Source organism: Oenanthe melanoleuca, chromosome 1 (genome assembly GCF_029582105.1).
Source record: "Oenanthe melanoleuca isolate GR-GAL-2019-014 chromosome 1, OMel1.0, whole genome shotgun sequence".
NCBI classification, from domain to species: domain Eukaryota; kingdom Metazoa; phylum Chordata; class Aves; order Passeriformes; family Muscicapidae; genus Oenanthe; species Oenanthe melanoleuca.
In genome coordinates this window covers 107,135,878-107,154,651 of record NC_079333.1, presented here as the reverse complement: position 1 = coordinate 107,154,651, position 18,774 = coordinate 107,135,878, and the positions used below count along the sequence as shown (strand labels likewise).

Sequence of the window (18,774 nt, the reverse complement as noted above, 5' to 3'; positions counted from 1 at the left end):
AACAGATTAAACTTTTCTATCTGTGCAATTATGAATCATAAAAGATATTTTTAATGCAATTTGCTGGAAAGAAAATAAATATTCTAATAAGCTAAGGGATGCAGTAGTTGGCATCCAGACCTCTGCTCAGCCAGCATTACCTATTCAGTGAAGGAAAGACACTGACATCCACTGACTTCAGTGTTTTGCTTTGTCTGGACTTGAGGAGTTAAGAGCACCACTTGTGAAAGTAAAATTTAACTGTCAACTGGGAAATTAGATTATCTCTTTTGACAGAAGCACCATCACAAGCACATGAAAGCATCTGCCAACTCATACAGCTTTACTTCTGTTTGCTTTTGCAGACAAGAGCTCGTCTTTTTCTATTTCCTCTGGTACAAACATTGCCAGGGGCTTAAAAAGCCAAACCACTGCCACACTTCCTACCCAACACAACAATTTCCTGGACCAGACCCTTAATTCATGTTTCCTTTTGGAAAGCAACTGGCAAAAGTGTGATTTCTGTTTGTTTTTCTGTGAGGCTCTAGAATACACATGTTATTTTAAACCTTGTGTGTGTGCTGTGTTTTTTTAACCATGTAGATGTCCTTTTATCTCTGCCTGACCTCTGGCCCCTCTGTGATTCTCTACACCAGCAGGCTGTTGTGCAACCAGCAGCATGAGCTCCTGCTGCTGCCTCTGCCTGTATTCCTACTTATCTGATGGCTTCTGGCAATTGTAGCTGCTGGTGACCCACACTGGCATAGCAGACACAGCAGCTGTGCCAAGTGTGGCAGCCAGCAGCTTTCAGTGATGCCAGGGGAATGGATTACAGGAAACATTTATTTGAATGGGAGATGCAGTTTCTACTTCAAGTATAAAAAATATCAGGGGCTGTTTCAGTTTTCTGGGGCTGTTTGGCTCATGCCTTGTGCAAGCTGCTTGTAACAGAATAGTAAGATACTCAATCTTTAAGGAATTCAAAATTGGCCAAGGCAACAGCAATTTTTTTTTTTAAAAATGAGGATTTCTCATGATGATGAATAGTTGTGATAATTTGCCATGGCTAACCATGTATACAGATGCACTGTGATGGGTCTGACCTTTTCTGCTGTAAAAACACAAATCTTTTTTCTTGTGTGTGTGTGTCTGTACACCAGTCTGAATAAACAGTGCCTTGGCTCCTTCTGGTGCTGATGCAGAACTGCAGCCACATGATTCATGCAAATCTTCTCCTCAAAAGGTAAGATTGGTGATAATCAAGAGCAATGCATTAACTTTCCAAGTAGGACATTTGTAGCACTTGGAGAATTTTTTTTTTTTTAATCTGTGATTCACTACTTATAAATCTCAGCAAGAAAGATGGAATCAACATTTAGCATAACAAGCTTTACAGCAGCAGATTTTACAGCACCCACCAGAGTTTGTAATGGTTCAGGTACAACTCTGACACCCTGATTCTGCAAATGTTAAAACAAGGGTGAAGGGCTCCTTAGTACTGACTGGGAGGTGAAGGAAATGTGCCCTGGGATCATGGAGAAAAGCTAAGCACATCTAAGTGTTTGACATGTGAGGCCTAAGGAACATCACACTGGGAGTCAGAGTTTCTTTTATTGCTATTCCCAGCACAGGCAGTGCAAGATGAGAGGGAAAAGAGAACAAAATTAGACACTTCAGTGAGGGCCTTAAGGGGGTTGCTTGTCAGGCACGTGGTGATCTACAATGTACAGATCTACACAGATAAACTTAAACCTGCATGAGCTAACCTAACTTTAGCAGCTATTCAGTCTTGGATGAAAGAAACAGTGCAGGAGTTTTTGCAGCAGTGAGGTGGCTGTGATGAAGAAATAAAACTGCAGCAGGAAGTGTTCATTTGTATAAATAAACTGACCTTTGGTACATGGTCATGAAACACTGCAGAATCAGGAAACCAGGAGACAACTAAAGTAAATGCATTCTTCCTTCGTTTAATGAAGCCCTGCTGAATGTTTCCCTCAGCTTTCAGATGATCTGCTGTGTGATCTGTGAATGTTTGGCACCAGAAAGATCTCCATGTCTGTCTGTCAATGCTGCAGGGAAGCACCTGTGCACAGCTGCCCAGGCTGGGGCTGCCTGCCTGGGGATCCCTCTGGCAATGCTGGGCAGTGCAGAGGGGTCTGGCCACCACGCTGGAGCACCTGGAGTGGAAGGGGCTGCCGGGGTGACGGATGGGGACAGCAGGTACAAGGGAGCACCTTCTCCCTCTCTGGCAGGACAGGGGTGAGCTGGGGCCCTGCCAGAGGCCGGGGAAGCAGATCACAGTCACAGAATGGTCAGGCTGGAAGGGACCACAGTAAGCCACAGGTCCAACCTCCCTGGGGGACACGACACAGGACTGTGTCCAGATGGTTCTGGAATATCTCCAGTAAGGGAAACTCCACAGCCACTCTGGATAATCTGTCCAGTGCTCGGTCACTGTTCAGGTGGAACTTCTTGGGCATCAGCTCCTACCCATTCCTCTTGTCCTCTGCTCAGCATCAACGAAACACAGCCTGGATCCATCCTTTAGCACGCTTCTTTAGATATTCATACACATTCATGAGGTCCCCTCTCAGTTGTCTCATCTCAAGATTGAACAGCCCCAGCTCCCACAGCCTTTGCTGGTCAGAGAGATGCTGCAGTCCCTTTATCTCCGAGGCTGAACAGCCCCAGATCCCACAGCCTTTCCTCATCAGAGATGCTCCAGCCCCTTTATCTTCGTAGCCTCCGCTACACCCGCTACAGGAGCTCCACATCTCTCCTGTCTTTAGGAGCCCAGACCTGGACACAGCACCCTAGAGGAGCCTCACCTGCTCTAAACCGAGGAGCAGAGCCACCTCCCTGACCTGCTGGCCTGCTCTCCTAAAGCGAAGGGTTCCTCAGCAGGCTCCTCCTCCGCGGCGGGGAGGGGCCGAGGCCGCCGGGTCCCGGCGCGCAGCTCCGGCGGCGGGCGGCGATCCGCACGGCGCCCGGCCCGGCCGCTCGGCTCGGCTCGGCTCCTGGCAGGAAGAGGAGAAGGAAGCAGGAGGCAGCAGCGGCGGCGGCAGCAGCAGCCCAGGGTAGGCTGTGCGGGCGGGGGCGGCCGCGCACCTGCCGAGCCCGCGGCGGGGGCGGAGCGGGGGCGGCTCCTCGGCCGCGGGGCCGCTCGGGAGCGGCGGCCGGGCCGGGCCGGGCAGCGGCGGCTGAGGGGTGCGGAGCTCTGTCACCCCACCGGCGCTCCACCACCTTTTGTCTCCTTTTCTCCCGTTTATTTTAACACGGGCAGGCGCTGCCTGGAGCTGAACGGGGAGGGTCGTTTGGAAGGCGCTCCTCGGTTTCGGGGGTGGCACCGCAGGTTGGTGCTTCAGGGGATCCGAGACAGAGCCCGGCCCTGCCCGACACCTGCCCCGCCTGTGGGTCCCGGGGAAAGGCGGTGCCTGCCCCTTGCCCCGGCTCGGCTGCCGCTGTCCTTGACCTTTTGGATGGCCGGAGCCCTCATGTCCTGTTGCCCTTGACCTTTGGGATGGCCGGAGCCCTTGGCTCCCGCTGCCCTTGACCTTTGGGATGGTCGGAGCTTTCATGTTCTGCTGCCCTTGACCTTTGGGATGGTCGGAGCTCTCATGTCCTGCTGCCCTTGACCTTTGGGATGGTCGGAGCTCTCATGTCCTGCTGCCCTTGACCTTTGGGATGGCCGGAGCCGCCCTGGTCAGTCCTGCAGGTCACCATCTGCTCACAAGGGCTGTGCTCCTCTGTGGCTAAGCCACGCTGAGCCCGTTTCTCCCCTGTGTTAAATAGAAGGAACGCTAGTCAAGTTGGCAGAGTGATGGATTTGGCAGGTTCTGGCTCAGGTGCAGAGCTGCCGGGTATTAAGCACAATGTGCATTTGGTCCACGTGTGTGCAAAGGCGTTTCGAGCCCTTAAGGACACCCCGGGGAGGGTTTGGTTTCCCGGTGTCTGCAGACACAGAATTAATCTCAGCCCTGGGGGAGCTGCGCTGTGGCTGGGCAGGACCTTCCCTTCCCTTCCCTCTGCCTCTCCGGCACAGCTGATCCACGGTTTGCCGTGTTTGCAGGAGGGAAGAGCCGCTCACCAGTGACTTGTTTACCTGAAATAGGGAGGAAGGTATGCTTCAGCCACCGCAGCAAAGGAGCAGTACCAAGTTTGAAAGGTAAATATTTCAGAGAATATCGCTTTGTACGTGTCAGTACAGCAAGGGGGAAGTGGAGGGTTGGTTTCACTATCGGCAGAAATAGTTGCTGAAAATGAAAGAACTTAAAATAAGTTTGAATGATTGAGTGGGGCGTTGCCCTTGGGCTTCATCAGTAAAACTGAAATATAAAACATTGTATTGGTGAACTAGGGGTTGGGTGTTGTAGCCTATTAGTGTGATTTCTGAAGTATTGCTTGGTTTCTAAAATCTGCTTTATTCTACAGTAGAAGGTCATCTTTACAACCTGTTGTCACAAGTTTTATTGCCACAAATTTCTTTGCTTAGGTGTGATGCCTTGAGAGGCTACCTAGAACAGAGGTAATAAAAGGAATAAAGTAGGAATTTATTAATAAGGTCTTCAAAGGATACACCTTGGGGACTATGAGAGCCTGGCTGTGTCTACACCCAAGATGGACCCAGAGTCACGAGCTTTCACACTTTTATAAGTTGTTTGTACATTTACATATTGGACTTAATTGTCCAGTTACAGCTTCATATCATGAAGTTCCAGCCTCTCAAATTGCTCTCCTCATTTTATTATTGTTTTTACTTCTTGTTATTCTTTTGAAGCTGTAACAGTGTGCTTGGTTTTGTCTAACTAAACTGTGAAGAGAATTTGCTAACACTTTATATGAAGTTCAGAGTTACACACTACAGAATCTATGGAATATGAAAGCTGAAACATAAGGCATTATTCAGAGGGTATTTTTTTATGTTTATTAAAATGGGCATGAATGTCAGAGGAACTTACAGATATGTGGAGACAGAAGCAAGTTGTTGACAAGTAAATGAGAACTCAGGTGTTTCTGCCTGCAGCACATAAAAGGAAATCAACATCTGTCAGATAGAGTTAGGCTGCAGTTCTGTCTGTGCTGCTGATAGTTCAGTCATCTTTGCTGGGAAAGGACTGTGATGGGATTTATCCTAAGGATACACTGTTGGGAGGTGGTGTGAGTACAGATGTGCAACCTGGCGTGACCACTGAGCACTGAAACCTTTTATAAGATGTGCAAAGTCTTTTCCTGCTTGTACTAGAGCTGTTAAATAGTAACCTGCTAAACAATTGCTTTGCTATAATGATAATTGCCCTGTCCTATTATATTTTAAGAGAACCATTTAAGGAAGTGTTTGACCTCAGGTGTTTGTTCTTTGCTGGCTTCTCAGGTTTCCTTCCCAGTAGGTATTTCTGTCACCTCGTTTGGTGTGGTTGGTGAAATAATTCTGGTGTTTGGAGAGAGGAGAAATGGGGTTTGGGATCATCCTGAAATTAATCTGTTACTGTTGGAGGAAAAATTCAATCCTGCTGTGAGCTACTTGTGCCAACCTCTTTTTTTCCTTACCTTTTTTCTCCCACTTTGAGCTATCTGCAGCTCATTTCAACCAAACAGAGACTACTGACGAGAAATACTTGTTTTGAAATTGGAATTTTGAAATCTGACCTAACTGGTCAGCTATGGCTGTAAGGGGCAGTCCCAGCTTTTAGTCCTTGTCTTTATGCTCCTGCTGCCTGGGATTAATCCTACATGGCAGTTTTGTGGCTGTGGAAGGAGTTAATATTCTCTATTGGATCAGCTGTGTCTCAGGGCAGGATTTCTGATGGATCAGGCACCTGAACCATGGCTGTAGGACAAGGAAGGCAGGGATCTTTATCTGGAGTTGGGAGAGGGGAGGAGAAGGCAGGGTTGCACTTTCTCTAACCTCTGCAACCACGGAGAGGAGGTAGGAAACTCGTGTTGGGCGGGAATGATTGTGAGGTTTGATTAATCGCACAGCCTGATTCCAGGCCAGGGAGGGGGTGGAACATGCCAAACGAGATTAGCAAGTCAATTCACTTTTAGGTAGGGAGGTGGCAAGCTGAACCAGGACACTGTAGAAAAAATAGAGGTATGACAAAAATGTGTTAGCATAGAGGAGCAGAGCCGGGATCTTTTGGTGGGATACTCAGTTATGTAAGGAGGGAGTAGTGTTCCTCTATTCCTGGGGAGAAAGCCTGTCCAGGTGGGGAAGCTTCCAGGCTGCCAGCTTGAACACTGCAGATCCTGTTTGTTGTCACATACCTGGCTGAGGACGAGCAGCTTTGATTTCTATTGTAAGATGGGGCAGTGAAGAGCAGAGGAGAGAGTCCCACACCTTTGCCTGCCCTGTGGCAGCCCCTGCAACTCTCAGGTGAACACCAGCCGTGGGTGTGGCTTGTGCTTTCTTGCTTTGGTTCACCTTCTGTTGTTTACCAGGAGAGCTCATCCTGAGTCCTCCCAGCTTCCCATCAGGAGCGTGGCAGTGGCTTGTGCTGACTCTAAACAGGGCTGCCAGGAGGGTTGTGGGGTCGTTGCAGACCCTGGAGTGTCCCCAGCATCCTGCTGGGGTGACTGGGTTTGCTTGTGTGAGTTGTGGTCACGCCTTTTGCCTTTTTGTCTACAGTTCCTTTTGCCACCTGCCTGAGCCGCTGCCAGGTAACAGTGCAGCCAGTTCCTGTTGCAGTACCTGGAATAAAGGGTGGGGTTTTTTATTGTCAAGGGGCTTCAGCCCATGTTGGAACCAGCAGGAGGAACTTCGTGAAAGTTCAAACCAAGCCACCAATCTTGCTCTTCACTGTATGCTGAGGACACATGTGATCCTGCCTTCTCCCTTGTGCTGGTGTGGGGAGCTCAAGTGGTGAAAAAACTTGGTTTTTCCTTTTCCTAGGCTTTCTGATGCTATGGAGCTTTGTGCAGTGCTGATACTGGGTCAGGGAAATGAGGTGGAAGAGGGAGTGCTGGTCAAGCCTTGCAGCATTGTTTAGCAGTACCCACTCTCAAGCTGGAGGAGTCTCTCATTCCAGGCTGGAAACACTGCAGCCATTTTTTGAACAAATTGCAAGCTCGTGAATGTTTCTGATGTGCTCAAACAGAGCTTTGTGAGCTGGGGAGTTGCCTGTTTGTAGTCATTCTGAGACAAAAGCAGAGTGTTTTGATGTAAGCTGGCTTTGGGTCAAGTTCTGAGTGCATCTTTGCTTTGTGTCTCCACTGGTTTATACCATGCCAAGCTCTCAAAATAAATCATAAATTATAAAAGTCAGAGAAGGCTGCAATTTATATAGTCTTAAAATTCTCCCCTGCATTTTTGATGTGAAGTTTAGTGATGTTAATTACTTGCCTCTGAAATGGATAACTGCTGATTCAAATGTTATGATTAGAAAATATCCCAATAACTTGAGCAGACTATTTACTTACCAGCTTCTCTTATTTGAAGATCAGCAGTAAACAAAGGCAGAGTGAAGAATTTGCCACGTCGTGACTGAAGGTAGAAGGAAAAAAAAAAAAAAACCAAAACCTGCAAGGAGATCAGCCCAGCAGCAGATCATCCACATTTGTGGAATCCAGAGGCTTTGGGGGATCTTTGTTACACTTCCAGAAGAGCAAATAACGCTGTCACACGTACATCCTTGTGTCACCTGCAGTCTGGTGCCAGCTCTGGTGTAGATGGCTCAGCTTCCTCCTGGGATTCGTTTCATCACTTCATTCTCACGAGATCAGTGGTGAGTCTTGGAGTGTTGGTCATCCTTGCTGTGGACAGTGTGAGTTTGTGTCTGTTGCCTTGCTCAGAATTTTTGCTTTTTCATTGCTTAGTATATACAGGAAGAACATATAGTCAGTTGTATAATAAATAAATATTGCTGGCATTTAAAAAGTGAGATTCTTTGTCTGAGATACCCAGACAAACCCTTACTAGTTAAGTGTGCTAGAGAATAAAGCCTTTTGTCCTTTTCTGTGCAAGGTATGTACTTGAAATAATAAATTGCATTTTCAAGGTCCTAGGTGGGAGGAGTGTTCAAGATCAGCTTTCTTTTCTTAGCCAGAAGTGTATTTTCTCCCCAATAATTTGATGTATGATACAGACTTGTACAATTATGGTTTTACTTCTTGCTACTGCAGTATTAAAAAAAAAATAAAACAAAAACGCAGCAAAGCCCCATGGCAAAACTAAACAGAAACCAAACCCTCCTTGCTTGAAGAAAACTAATCCTGGAAGATTTATGGCATCAGTTCACATGGTTCCTGAGATAGAATACTGAGTCAATTGTGTGTGAATAACAAAAAAATAACAAATGAAAGAACATGCATTTTCCATTTGAGCCATTTTATGACATTTTCACTAGCTGAGCACCAGGAACAAAGTAATTTCAGTTTTATCCCTTGTGAGGATGTTTCCAGTCATGAGGGTGAATAACTGCTCGTGGGATGACTCTTTTTCCTGTGAATATGCCAGAATTATAAAACAAGACCCTGGTTATGTAAAAGTTCATAAGGCAAAAAAGATTGAAAAAGATTAATGAAAAATCAGGGACTGTAGTAGGCAGTGTGATATCAGATACTTGTATGTGTATATGTATTTACATTTACTGATGTTAATTTTAAGCTCAAGGCTAGAAGGAGCCAGTAGACACACTTTGGGTACTTTTAAAAGCACAAATCCACAAAATGCTCTCTTTAAACAACTGAAACCACAGATAAGGAATAGAATAGATCAGATTATTATCTTTGTTTAATCTTGTGGTGATAGTGAAATTAAGATGCCCTTTTAATTCAGCTGAACTGTAGAGAAAGACCCAAGATCCCAGTGAGGTACAAAGGAGAATTCCTTCGCATTCCCAAAGCTGCTCAGTTCTGTTCGTGTGCTCCAGTATCAGTCCCTTTGGCCATCTCTGGAAATGACTGATTTCTGTTGTTAGAGGAGGGCAAAAATAAAATCCTAAAAGCAGTAAGAAAAGAAGGAATTATCCAAGGTGACAATTAGGAGACCCATCACTTATGTCCTAGCAATACCACAAAACCCAGTGAGACAGGGAGGTATGGAATCTAGCAGTGTGTTGAGCTGATATTTAATAATTTTGAGCTAATATTTAATAGCCCCCAGAGGAGGGTTGCACACCAGGCAGGGGCTCAGGGTGCTGCCACTTTGTCCTGCCTGTTCCCATGTGCCACCAGGCTCCCTCCCAAGGCCACATCAGAGCACATGGGAAGCTGCATAACTGGGAGGATGCTGGAGAACACACAAAAGTTGTCTTCCACTATTCCAAAATTATTAATGACTTGTGTAGTTTTGTGTAACTTGATGCTAAAAGAAAATCTAAATAAAATAATTCCCAAATTTTCTTTCTTTTATACCATAGGTATAGAGCTTTCATTTTCTCTCTCACTTTCCTGCTGTATGCCAGCTTCCATCTATCAAGGAAACCTATCAGCATAGTGAAGGTAAGAGAGGGGGTGTCCTTATTTAAACATCCTCCTGCTCCTGTCTGACAAGGATGTTGTCATTTTCAGTATTTCCTGTTGTGAAAGGCAGGGTTAAACTTTAACCTGAAATGCCTTCAAGATGAAAGACTGATAAAGCTGGCACACAGGGATATTTGCTAGATAAACTTTAGTGAGACCACACCTAGAATATTGCATGTAAGTCTGGGGTTTGGGCTGGAAACAGCTGTGCCTACACTTATTTAATAAATCTAACTAGAGATACTTGAGAGGTTTACATTCTTATGGTTGAAAAAAGTTGCTCATAACTGATGAGTTGAACATTCCACTGGCATTTACAAGAGTGTTCCAGTACTGTTGAGTATTATGGTCATCATTGTCTGTAGCCTTGTGGCTGTTCCCAGTGAAGCTGATGACACAAATTCTCTAATTCTGGGTTTGATACTTTAATCTTCATTGTTTACAACTTGCCAAACACAACCCAAATCCCCCAGTGCTGCATTGCATAAAACTGAGGAGTAACAGTGGGCAAAGTACTTGATGTTACTGCAGAATTTCAAAGATTTTCACTGTCAGAAACACCAGTTTTCTGTAGAATGTTTTTCCTAACCATGCCATTACTCTTCCATGTAATTATGGCTTTATCCAGCAAATTAAGCAATTAGTAAGGGCCAACAATTTTACTGATTTTGGTAGGTTTGATAAAGGTACATATAAATCTAGAATTGTTAAATTTCTTGCTGTAGGAGAGTTATCAGTCCTCAGTTTGCAAGTGAATTTTCCATTTTCAAATGTCCTTTCAGGGAGAGCTGCATAAGCATTGTGCAAGTCAAGTTGAACTTGACTCTGACAAAGAATATGCTGCCCAGATCCAGCCTGTCAAAAAGCCATTTAATGCCTCTCAGTGTGGATGGGAGCCATTTGGTAAGGCTTGGGCTTTTTGGTTTTGTATTGTTCTTTCCTAATAATAAGCTGATATTCATAATTAGATTATTTGCTTCCAGCTATTTCTTGTGGAGGATGTGCATGTAAGGGGGTATTTTGTTTTCCATGTCCTCACTGATTTCTCCACAGAATGTGAAGTTGTGACTTACCTTATGATTTTTTGCCACTTAAAGTCACTTAAACAAGTGATATTATTTTACTTATTTTAGCTAAGAGTTGCTTTCAGTAGATCAGTTTTCAGTCAGGAAATGGATTTTGTCTTTAGCATGTCTATTTAGGAAAAAAAAGTGAAGAACAAAATCAATCATTATAATTTTCTGCTTGTTTAATTCAAGCAATCTTCTAAGTGAAATGACTTGGTGCTTATCTAAATTGGAACTTTGCAGAGTCCTTATCTGCCTAAAGGAATATTTTTCTCTACATTTTAATGAAGTAAAAGGTGAGACTTTATTGCATGGGAGACTTGACAACTTACTGGATAGTTTATGAACCTGGCCTTTCACTTGAATAGAAAAAAAACATTTGCCTACTGTACAATTAAATTTTAATTTAGTCGTATTTGACTTCAAATGAGACTTTGAATCATTCCTTGACACTTTTATTGCTACCAGAAACATCAGTGAAACAGATTAGTCCATTCTGTCAGTGTGCCAGTCCACCCCAGTCTGTGTAGCCATACTTTCTAATTAGTCTTTAATTAGCAGTTTAAAAAAAATCCTGCTCTCTTCAAATATAATTAAAGATTTGAGCTCTGGGGTTTCTGTGGACAAAATCCAGTGTATTAACTTCTGCTGCAGGGTCTACTGGAAAAATTCAATCTCCTAGGTGAGATGCACTTAAACCTGGGGGTATTTCTTGTCCCTTGACCAAGGGAGGATTGAGTTTGTTTGTCTGAAATATTAATTGACATTTTAATGGAGACTTCTCAGCCCAAATGTCTTCCTTTTCCCATGGACATTATTGCCAAGGTGCCCCTTTGGAATGGCACTCTAGACTTGTTCTTTCAGGTGTTTTCCTGGCAAAGCTGGGAGTGACACTGAAGGAAGGAACTTAATATCTGTGACTTCATGCTCAAAGCCAATAGCAATTGTGGCAATTTGTTGAAAATAAATGCACAAACTGTCTCTCTATGAGCTCAGGTCCCTTGAGGGTTGACTTGGTGTTTCCACCAGGGTGGAGCTCCTTTGCTCCCTCCATCCTGTCTGCAGTTCCCTCTTAGGTGTGATTATGGCTTTTTGCTCTACAGGGCAGAACTGTGGTTTTTTTAAGCAGAACTTCTCTGTGCTTTGTGGATAGCTGGAAAATGAAATGCAAAGAGCTTTACCTATTAAAAAATAGAACAGCATATTAAGCTGATTGTTTAAAAGCCTCTATGATGATAGATTTTTCTTTTTTTAGCCATTTTGGCTGTTAGGACCTGATGCTTTTTCAAATCTTACCACTTTTAATCAAGTCTGTTAAATTGGATTTTGGATTTTCTTTTGCCTAAGGCCTTACAAGAAAAGGGCACCTTGCTAATAACTGATGCTTGTTCTCTTCCAGAATGCTGTTTTAAATAAGGTAGAGTTCAGAATGAACCTGCCAATATTTTCCTAATATGTTGGAGGCAGAAGGGTTTTTTTTTTTTTTTTAAATAAAACATTGGTAAAATGTTTACTGAAGTCTAAATGTGCCTATTGAAAATTGAATGTCAGTGCACATTCACTGACATTTTTCTTGTTATATGTAAAAATGCTTGGGAAGTAATTAGTACATTTAAAGTGATAATTTGTTTTGGAAATTCTTCTTAGATAAGAGCAACTACAAACAGCTGCTGGGAGCACTGGATTACTCATTTTTGTGTGCATATGCAGTTGGAATGTATTTAAGGTAAAACCCCACTCTCTTTGCTGTTTATTTGTGAGGCTGTGTGACTTCTGGGATATTGTGCTTTGCTATTGCAGAGTTTCTGATGGAGAGTGAGAAATTGATTGCTGAGGGGAAAAAAAACAACATGATTCTGAGCCCTAGTGGTATCAATCTCTGATACATAGAAAGCTTTTTACTGCACCAGTCCTGACTGCCTGTGCAGGAATATTTTCCAGATTGATGTCTAGCCTGTCTTTTTTTCATCTAGAATGTAAATCAATCAATCTCCAGTCAGTCTCCAAATTACACTGATTGGATTAAAGTGATTGTCCTGGCTTTCTTTAGTCAAAAAATGGGAGCAGACACCTCCTAAAAATAATACCAAACCCATCTTGAAGTGTGCAGTCTTAGCTGCTGTTTGGAGATGCTTCTTTTTATTGACTAAAGCCAGAACTTTCATGACTTGAATCCTTAGCAAGTGAGACACTGCAAATGGCTGGAGACACATCATTTGGAAAATCACTCTGTAAGTAAATGACTTTGAATGTGCTCCAGATCTCTCTGAAAGATGGCTGTGCAGATATCAGAACTTAGCAATTAATGAACTTGAAATGTTTTATTGGGGCTTCTTTTCCCCCTGTCAAATGCTAAAAATTGCTCTTTTGCTGCTGCAACAGCAATCAACAGTTACCAGTGGAGTTTCTCCTTAACCAGAATTAAACAACACAAAATATTCTTCATGTGTGAAGGCTTTTGGGGTGTGATCTCCATTTTTAATTATGGCTTTTCTCTTTATTTCCTCCCCTGTTCCAAGTGGACTCATCGGAGAGCGGCTGCCCATCCGGTACTATCTGACAGGGGGGATGCTGGCCAGTGGCCTCTTCACTGCCATGTTTGGACTGGGTTATTTCTATAATGTGCATAATCTCTGGTTTTACATAATGGCCCAGGTAGGCACAGTGTTAATTTAGACTCTGAGTTCCTCCCATGGTGTTGTTTAGTGTAATACTGGGGGTTTTGCACTTCCACACAGTGATGGTGGTTGGGTGGGAGGATGTAAATGCTGGAATATCTTCTTGATGACAGGCAGAAGTGATAGAGTAGATACCCCCAGGCTTTATTTTTGAAAAACTGTGAGGTTGTTTTTGGTTTTTTTTTAGTGGAAGAAGTCTTTGAAAGCAAATTAATGTTTGTCTGTATCAAATCAGCAATCAAATCTTTGCAAGCTTAAATGCAGGTGTTTACTTCTGTCAGTCTGCCAAGACCTGAGTGACACATCCTGGCTTTCTCTGCAGGAAAATTCCATTTACACTGCTAATGATGAGCAGTCTCCCACACTGGTGTGGCTGGGAACAGGCAGCTTATGTAACAAAATTCAGCGTGGGAGATTTTTCAGAGCTCTGATCAGGTGTCACAAGAGTTTTTACCATTGTCCTGAAATGGAATTTAGGTCAGGAGCAGGGTAGGGTTGGCACTGGGGCCATTTTGGACAGGTCTGCACATTGCACTGCTCCTTTCTGTGTTGTTGCAGTAACTCTGGCACATCTGCATGGCAGTGGCAAGGTGGCATGCAGAGATACTAACCTGGGCACAGCACTTGTGTAACCTTGTCACCAGTAATCTGTCACTGTCCCAGCCCTCTGGGATCAGGTGTTTTCCAGGACAGGAAATGCCTCCTTTAGGGTTGAGCTGTTCTCTGCCCTGTGGGATGTGGTCAGTGAGCCCTGTAACTCAAGGGTGGTCTCACACCACCAGCCCCATTGGTTTTTGTTGGGTGGAGTGAGGTTTGCTTTTGTTGCCTGTTCAAATGCTCCTTGTACGTGTGATATTTGATTATTGTGATATTTGTGTTATGGTGCAATTGTTGAGAGGGAGCTTTTTAGAAGTTGAGATGAGTTAAAGTTCTGATATAGTTCTTACTTCACCCTGAATGTACTAAATTAAATTCCTCCTCTGAGTTTATTTACAGATGTCTGTGAAGCATTTTAAAGTTACCCACTCTTCCCTAAAGTTGTCTTTTTTTCTGCTTTATTTGATTGCAAACATGCTTTGCCATATGCTCAAGTTGAGAGAAGTGTTATGCTGCTGCTTGAGTGTGGAGAATTCACTTCTCTGTTCAGCTCAGAGCAGTGTGATTTTAGGTAAACATGTGACTGAATTACAGTATTCTGTGATTTAAATCATAAACTAATTATAGAGATGTAGGTAGAGGGAATAATCTCTACAAAACTTTGTAACTTGTTTATTCCTGGGGAAAAAAAATGCTTTCAAAACCCCCCACTAAATTTCTGAATTCAAAGCATTTGTGTAGACTTCCTTTTCCCAGTGAGCACTCAGCAGGAATTGTGTTGGAACCTGATTCATGACAGGGAGTGTTTATCTATTATTTTTTTATGTACTTTCAGATAGCTAATGGGTTGGTGCAAACCACTGGCTGGCCGAGTGTGGTTACATGTATTGGCAACTGGTTTGGAAAAGGAAGGTAAATGGTCCATAATCCAAAGGATTGGAAGTACAGATCAGTACATTCTGGGCTGTGATATTAAACTCTATTTAAGTATCTTTCTTGGGCTTCTCTAGGGTTTTTTTGGGGAGATGAAACAGCAGTTAGAATTTTGAGAGGAGCTTCCTTTGTTATGCTGCTTAACTTATGTATGGGTTTGGAACTGTCTCCCTCATGTCAAAACACTGTTCTGTGGTAGCTCTTTTTCAGATGAATTATTTCATAATTGTATTGGAATAATTCTTGCAAATATAAACAGTCTAAAACTACTCTTAATAAAGGCTGTTATTATGCCATTTTAATGTGAAATTTCCTGTTTTCATTTGTGTTTCAAAACAGTTGTCAGGGCATAACTGTAGAAAATAGCTTTGTGTAATGTCCTTTTTTCTAACACACTTACATAAACTTGAAAATTTAATTTAGAAGACAAAATATATATGGCAACTGATTTAACCTTTCTTTTATCACCTTCTTTAAATCATCTGCTTGGGCTTTTTTTATCTTAATCCTTCACAGAGATCACTCATGATGTTTATTTTGTCACACCATACAGTAATTTTCCATAAGTTCTGCAAGAGCTGCCTGCTAAACCCACTGGATCTGATAATAGTTGATGCATGTAGCATATAATAATGCTACTGTGGCACCATCCTTTGTATATGTAGAACCTTTTTATTAATCAGTTCCAGAGAAGGATGTACTGAAATTCAGTATTTGATTTTTATATAAACCACAGGATAGTTTAAAAGATGTAGCCTCAAACTAATTTCCCATTAGGAAATGCAGAGAATGGTAACTGTCATATAATATTGAGCAAGACTGGGGAGTCTGAGCAAAATAAATACATTTATTCAGGCTTTGCTTTGTGCAAAAGCAACATCCTTTATTTTTAGGATGCCACACAGTGGGCTGGTAAGGTTTAAATGTCAGTGACCTGGTCTTTGTTTTCATTCTGCTGTGATTCCATGAAGCATGAGCAGACCTTTTAGATCTTGTCTTTGGGTTTGTTCAAGTTAGGCTGCTGCAGGTAAAGTCCTGCTGAGGGCAAGGCAGTTTTCCCATGACTCAAAAGGGGGAAAAAAAAATCCCTGCTGCCATGACTTCAGTGGGGTTTTTGTGCTTTACCTTGGCTCAGATGGAGCTGATGTGCTGCAGCTCTAATCTGGGATTTCCAGGCAGGCAGGAGCCTGATGTGTGTTTTAGCCAAACTTGTGCAGGTGTCATCTTCTACCAGAGTCCAGCAAGTCCAGAATGGGATCAGAAAATACTGAATTTGCTCCCCATATCCTGTACACTTTTTCTTCTCTGAGAAATCTGACATGTCCTGCAGGCAGATTATCAGTGCAATGTGTTTGCAGGAGGATTTTTATTCCCAAATGCATCAGGCTTGGTGTCCACATGCTGCACAGCATCAGCATATTTGTTTTAATCAAGGGAACTATCCAGAAATATGCAAGCCCTAGTGGTGTTTTTAAATGCAAGTGCAGGATAAATTGTGTCATGCACAGAGTATTTACAACAGTTTTATTAATATTTAGGTGCTTTGAAATTGCCAGGTGGAGATTGTAGCATTAGTAAATGATCAGTTAAAGAACCATAAGATGTATTTCACTGACACCACATATGCACAGCCATTCTGATACAGTTTTCTCAAGAGGTTAATGCTTATAATGAATGTTTGTGGGTTTGTGTATTTTGTTTTTTTATTTAATGCAGGAGAGGTTTGATTATGGGAGTCTGGAATTCACACACTTCAGTGGGGAATATCCTGGGATCCTTGATTGCTGCTTACTGGGTGTCCACGTGCTGGGGCCTCTCCTTTGTGGTGCCTGGGGTCGTCGTGGCTGTCATGGGGGTTGTTTGTTTCCTGTTCCTTATTGAACGTGAGTGCTTCCCTGGGACACAGCCATGCAGGGCTCTCATTGCTCCAGCTGTGCCTGTGCTTACAGAGCTTCTTCCCAGAACACTTGGTGGAGAAGAGCCTGTGTGCCTTCAAAGAGCTTATCCTGTCAGAATCACTGAGGTTGGAAAAGCCCTCCAAGGTCATCCAGTCCAACCTTGTCCCAGCCCAGAGCTCTGAGTGCCACCTCCAGGTGACACCTGCAGGGATGGGCACTGCAAACCTCCCTGGGCAGTTCCAGCCCCTGAGCTCCCTTTCCATGGGGAAATTCCTGCTGCTGTCACCCTGAGCCTGCCCTGTCCAGCCTGAGGCCGTTCCCTCTCCTCCTGTCCCTGTTCCTGGAGCAGAGTCCAACCCCCTCTCCCTGCCCCTCCTGTCAGGGAATTAGAGACAGAAATAAAACACCCCTGACCCTCCATTTCCCCAGGCTAAGCCCCCTCAGCTGTTCCTCATCTGGTTTTGCCCCAGACCCCTCCCCAGCTCCCCTGGCAGAGAGAATTCAGCATTCACCCACTGTGCAGTCATTAGCTCCCTGTGCTGATCATGGTTTGTGGATTGAGCAGAAGGTCCCACCTGGCTGCAGTGCATATTCTGAGCTGCCATCCATCCTCTGTGCTATGAATTACAGCAGGCAGCTGATGGAGCAGGCTTTGACACTTTAAAATAGAAATTAAGGAGGAATGCCCCATCCTATCCCTATGCAGACTCAGAGGTGCAAATGTTTGTTTTACTGTAACTGTCCTGTCTCAGAAAGTAAATTTTGGCAGATACAACTAAAATTCTGTAACTAGCTGGACTGCCAGAGTAGCACTTTTTATCTATACTGTCAGTTTGTCTCTATTTGAAAGTGTTTTAAGAGATCTTTCTTAGGTTTGTTTTCACTATTAGCTATGTGTGGTGTTTTATTTCAGATCCTAAAGATGTCAGTTGCTCCTGCACACCATCCAGTGTAAGTAAATGCATTTCCCTTTTTGATTTTTATCTCCTAATAGACAAATTTGTTAAGATGGTTCTGTGAATCAGATTGTCTGTGTGGCTGTTTGTGCCAGGTTGTTGTAACTGATCCTGTGCTTGAGGCAATGATTGGTCTTGTGTGCTTCACTGCTGAACCAGGAGCTTATAAAGCAAATGAATCAAGAGGTGAATTAATGTATTTTAACTAAATCTTTGGAACAGTTGATCTTACAGTAAACCAAGTAAAAACTGTTAATCTTTTTGCTTTTTTCTTGAGTTTTCTTACTTTTCTTCAGTCTTCCTGAGCATCTTCATAGGGTGTTTTGTGTGCTCAGAATTAAGTATTTCAGAAAGTTGTGTCGGTGGTGGAAGGATTTCCCTAGGAAATCCTGAGTTACTGTGAGATGATTCCTTTTCTGCCTCCTGAAGCTGTGAACCCAAGAGGAGAAAGGCAATCCAAATGGAATTGGAGAAAAGTAAAAAGCAAGGAAAAAAGAGAGCATTAGGAAGACCATGGGTGTTACCATCTGGTAACAGAATGTCATCCAGGTTTGTTCAGGATTGTGCTCACAGGATTTTGCTTCATGTTCCCTGAGATTCTGCTCTGTGTTTGTCTCTACTGCAGCCAAAACTTGGAGCAGTTCTTGCTCCAGGCTCCCAGGAACTCTTGGGCCATCAGGTCTGCCACATTTCCCAGTAGTTTTTGGGAATGGTAGAGGGGATTGGCAGAGCAGTGTGTGAGGTTTCCCATGTCTGAGAGCAAGTCAGGGCTGTTGGTGGATGTCCCAGGGAATCCCACATGGAAATTGTACATGTGGATTCATGGGAATTCTGCATTTTCTTTGCCAGTCTCACAGGTTGATTGTACAGGGTTGATGCTCTTTTTTTGCCACCTAATATTTTCAGATCAATGGAGTTTTACATTTTACATTTTAAATGCTTTTGAATAGGGACTGAAGGCAACTTCCCTAGTCTTTGTTCTCTCTTCTTTACCAGTTAATGGTTTTTATCTCTTCATATGAAGCACTTCTGATAAAGCTTTTGAATGCTTTTGATGGTCTGTGGAACTCCTATTTACTTTATTCCTGTGAGACAAGGTGAGCTCACACTATGCTTGTATTTCTCATTTATTTCTCTTCATTCCTTAGAAATAACTTCTGTAAAGTGTGAGAGTATTTTAAGTGGCTCTCAGTGGCTGCTGTTCATA

At 43.4% G+C, this 18,774-nt stretch overlaps 1 protein-coding gene across 4 annotated transcripts in view; it reads left to right on the top strand.

Moving 5' to 3' along the window:
- Positions 1-924: 924 nt before the first annotated feature.
- SLC37A1 (solute carrier family 37 member 1) overlaps positions 925-18,774 on the top strand; it is a 36,423-nt gene continuing 18,573 nt past the window's right edge. The window contains exons 1-10 of one of the 4 annotated variants that reach the window (XM_056505531.1): positions 925-3,056; positions 4,049-4,144; positions 7,420-7,700; positions 9,336-9,417; positions 10,221-10,341; positions 12,153-12,231; positions 13,025-13,160; positions 14,616-14,692; positions 16,430-16,596; positions 17,525-17,562. In XM_056505531.1, coding sequence (XP_056361506.1) covers positions 7,645-7,700; positions 9,336-9,417; positions 10,221-10,341; positions 12,153-12,231; positions 13,025-13,160; positions 14,616-14,692; positions 16,430-16,596; positions 17,525-17,562 — 756 coding nt within the window. In that variant the 5' untranslated portion in view covers positions 925-3,056; positions 4,049-4,144; positions 7,420-7,644. Of the gene's footprint in view, positions 3,057-3,139; positions 3,332-4,048; positions 4,145-7,414; positions 7,701-9,335; positions 9,418-10,220; positions 10,342-12,152; positions 12,232-13,024; positions 13,161-14,615; positions 14,693-16,429; positions 16,597-17,524; positions 17,563-18,774 lie in introns of those variants that run through there. The other 3 variants (XM_056505514.1, XM_056505523.1, XM_056505541.1) reach the window with 3 other exon arrangements.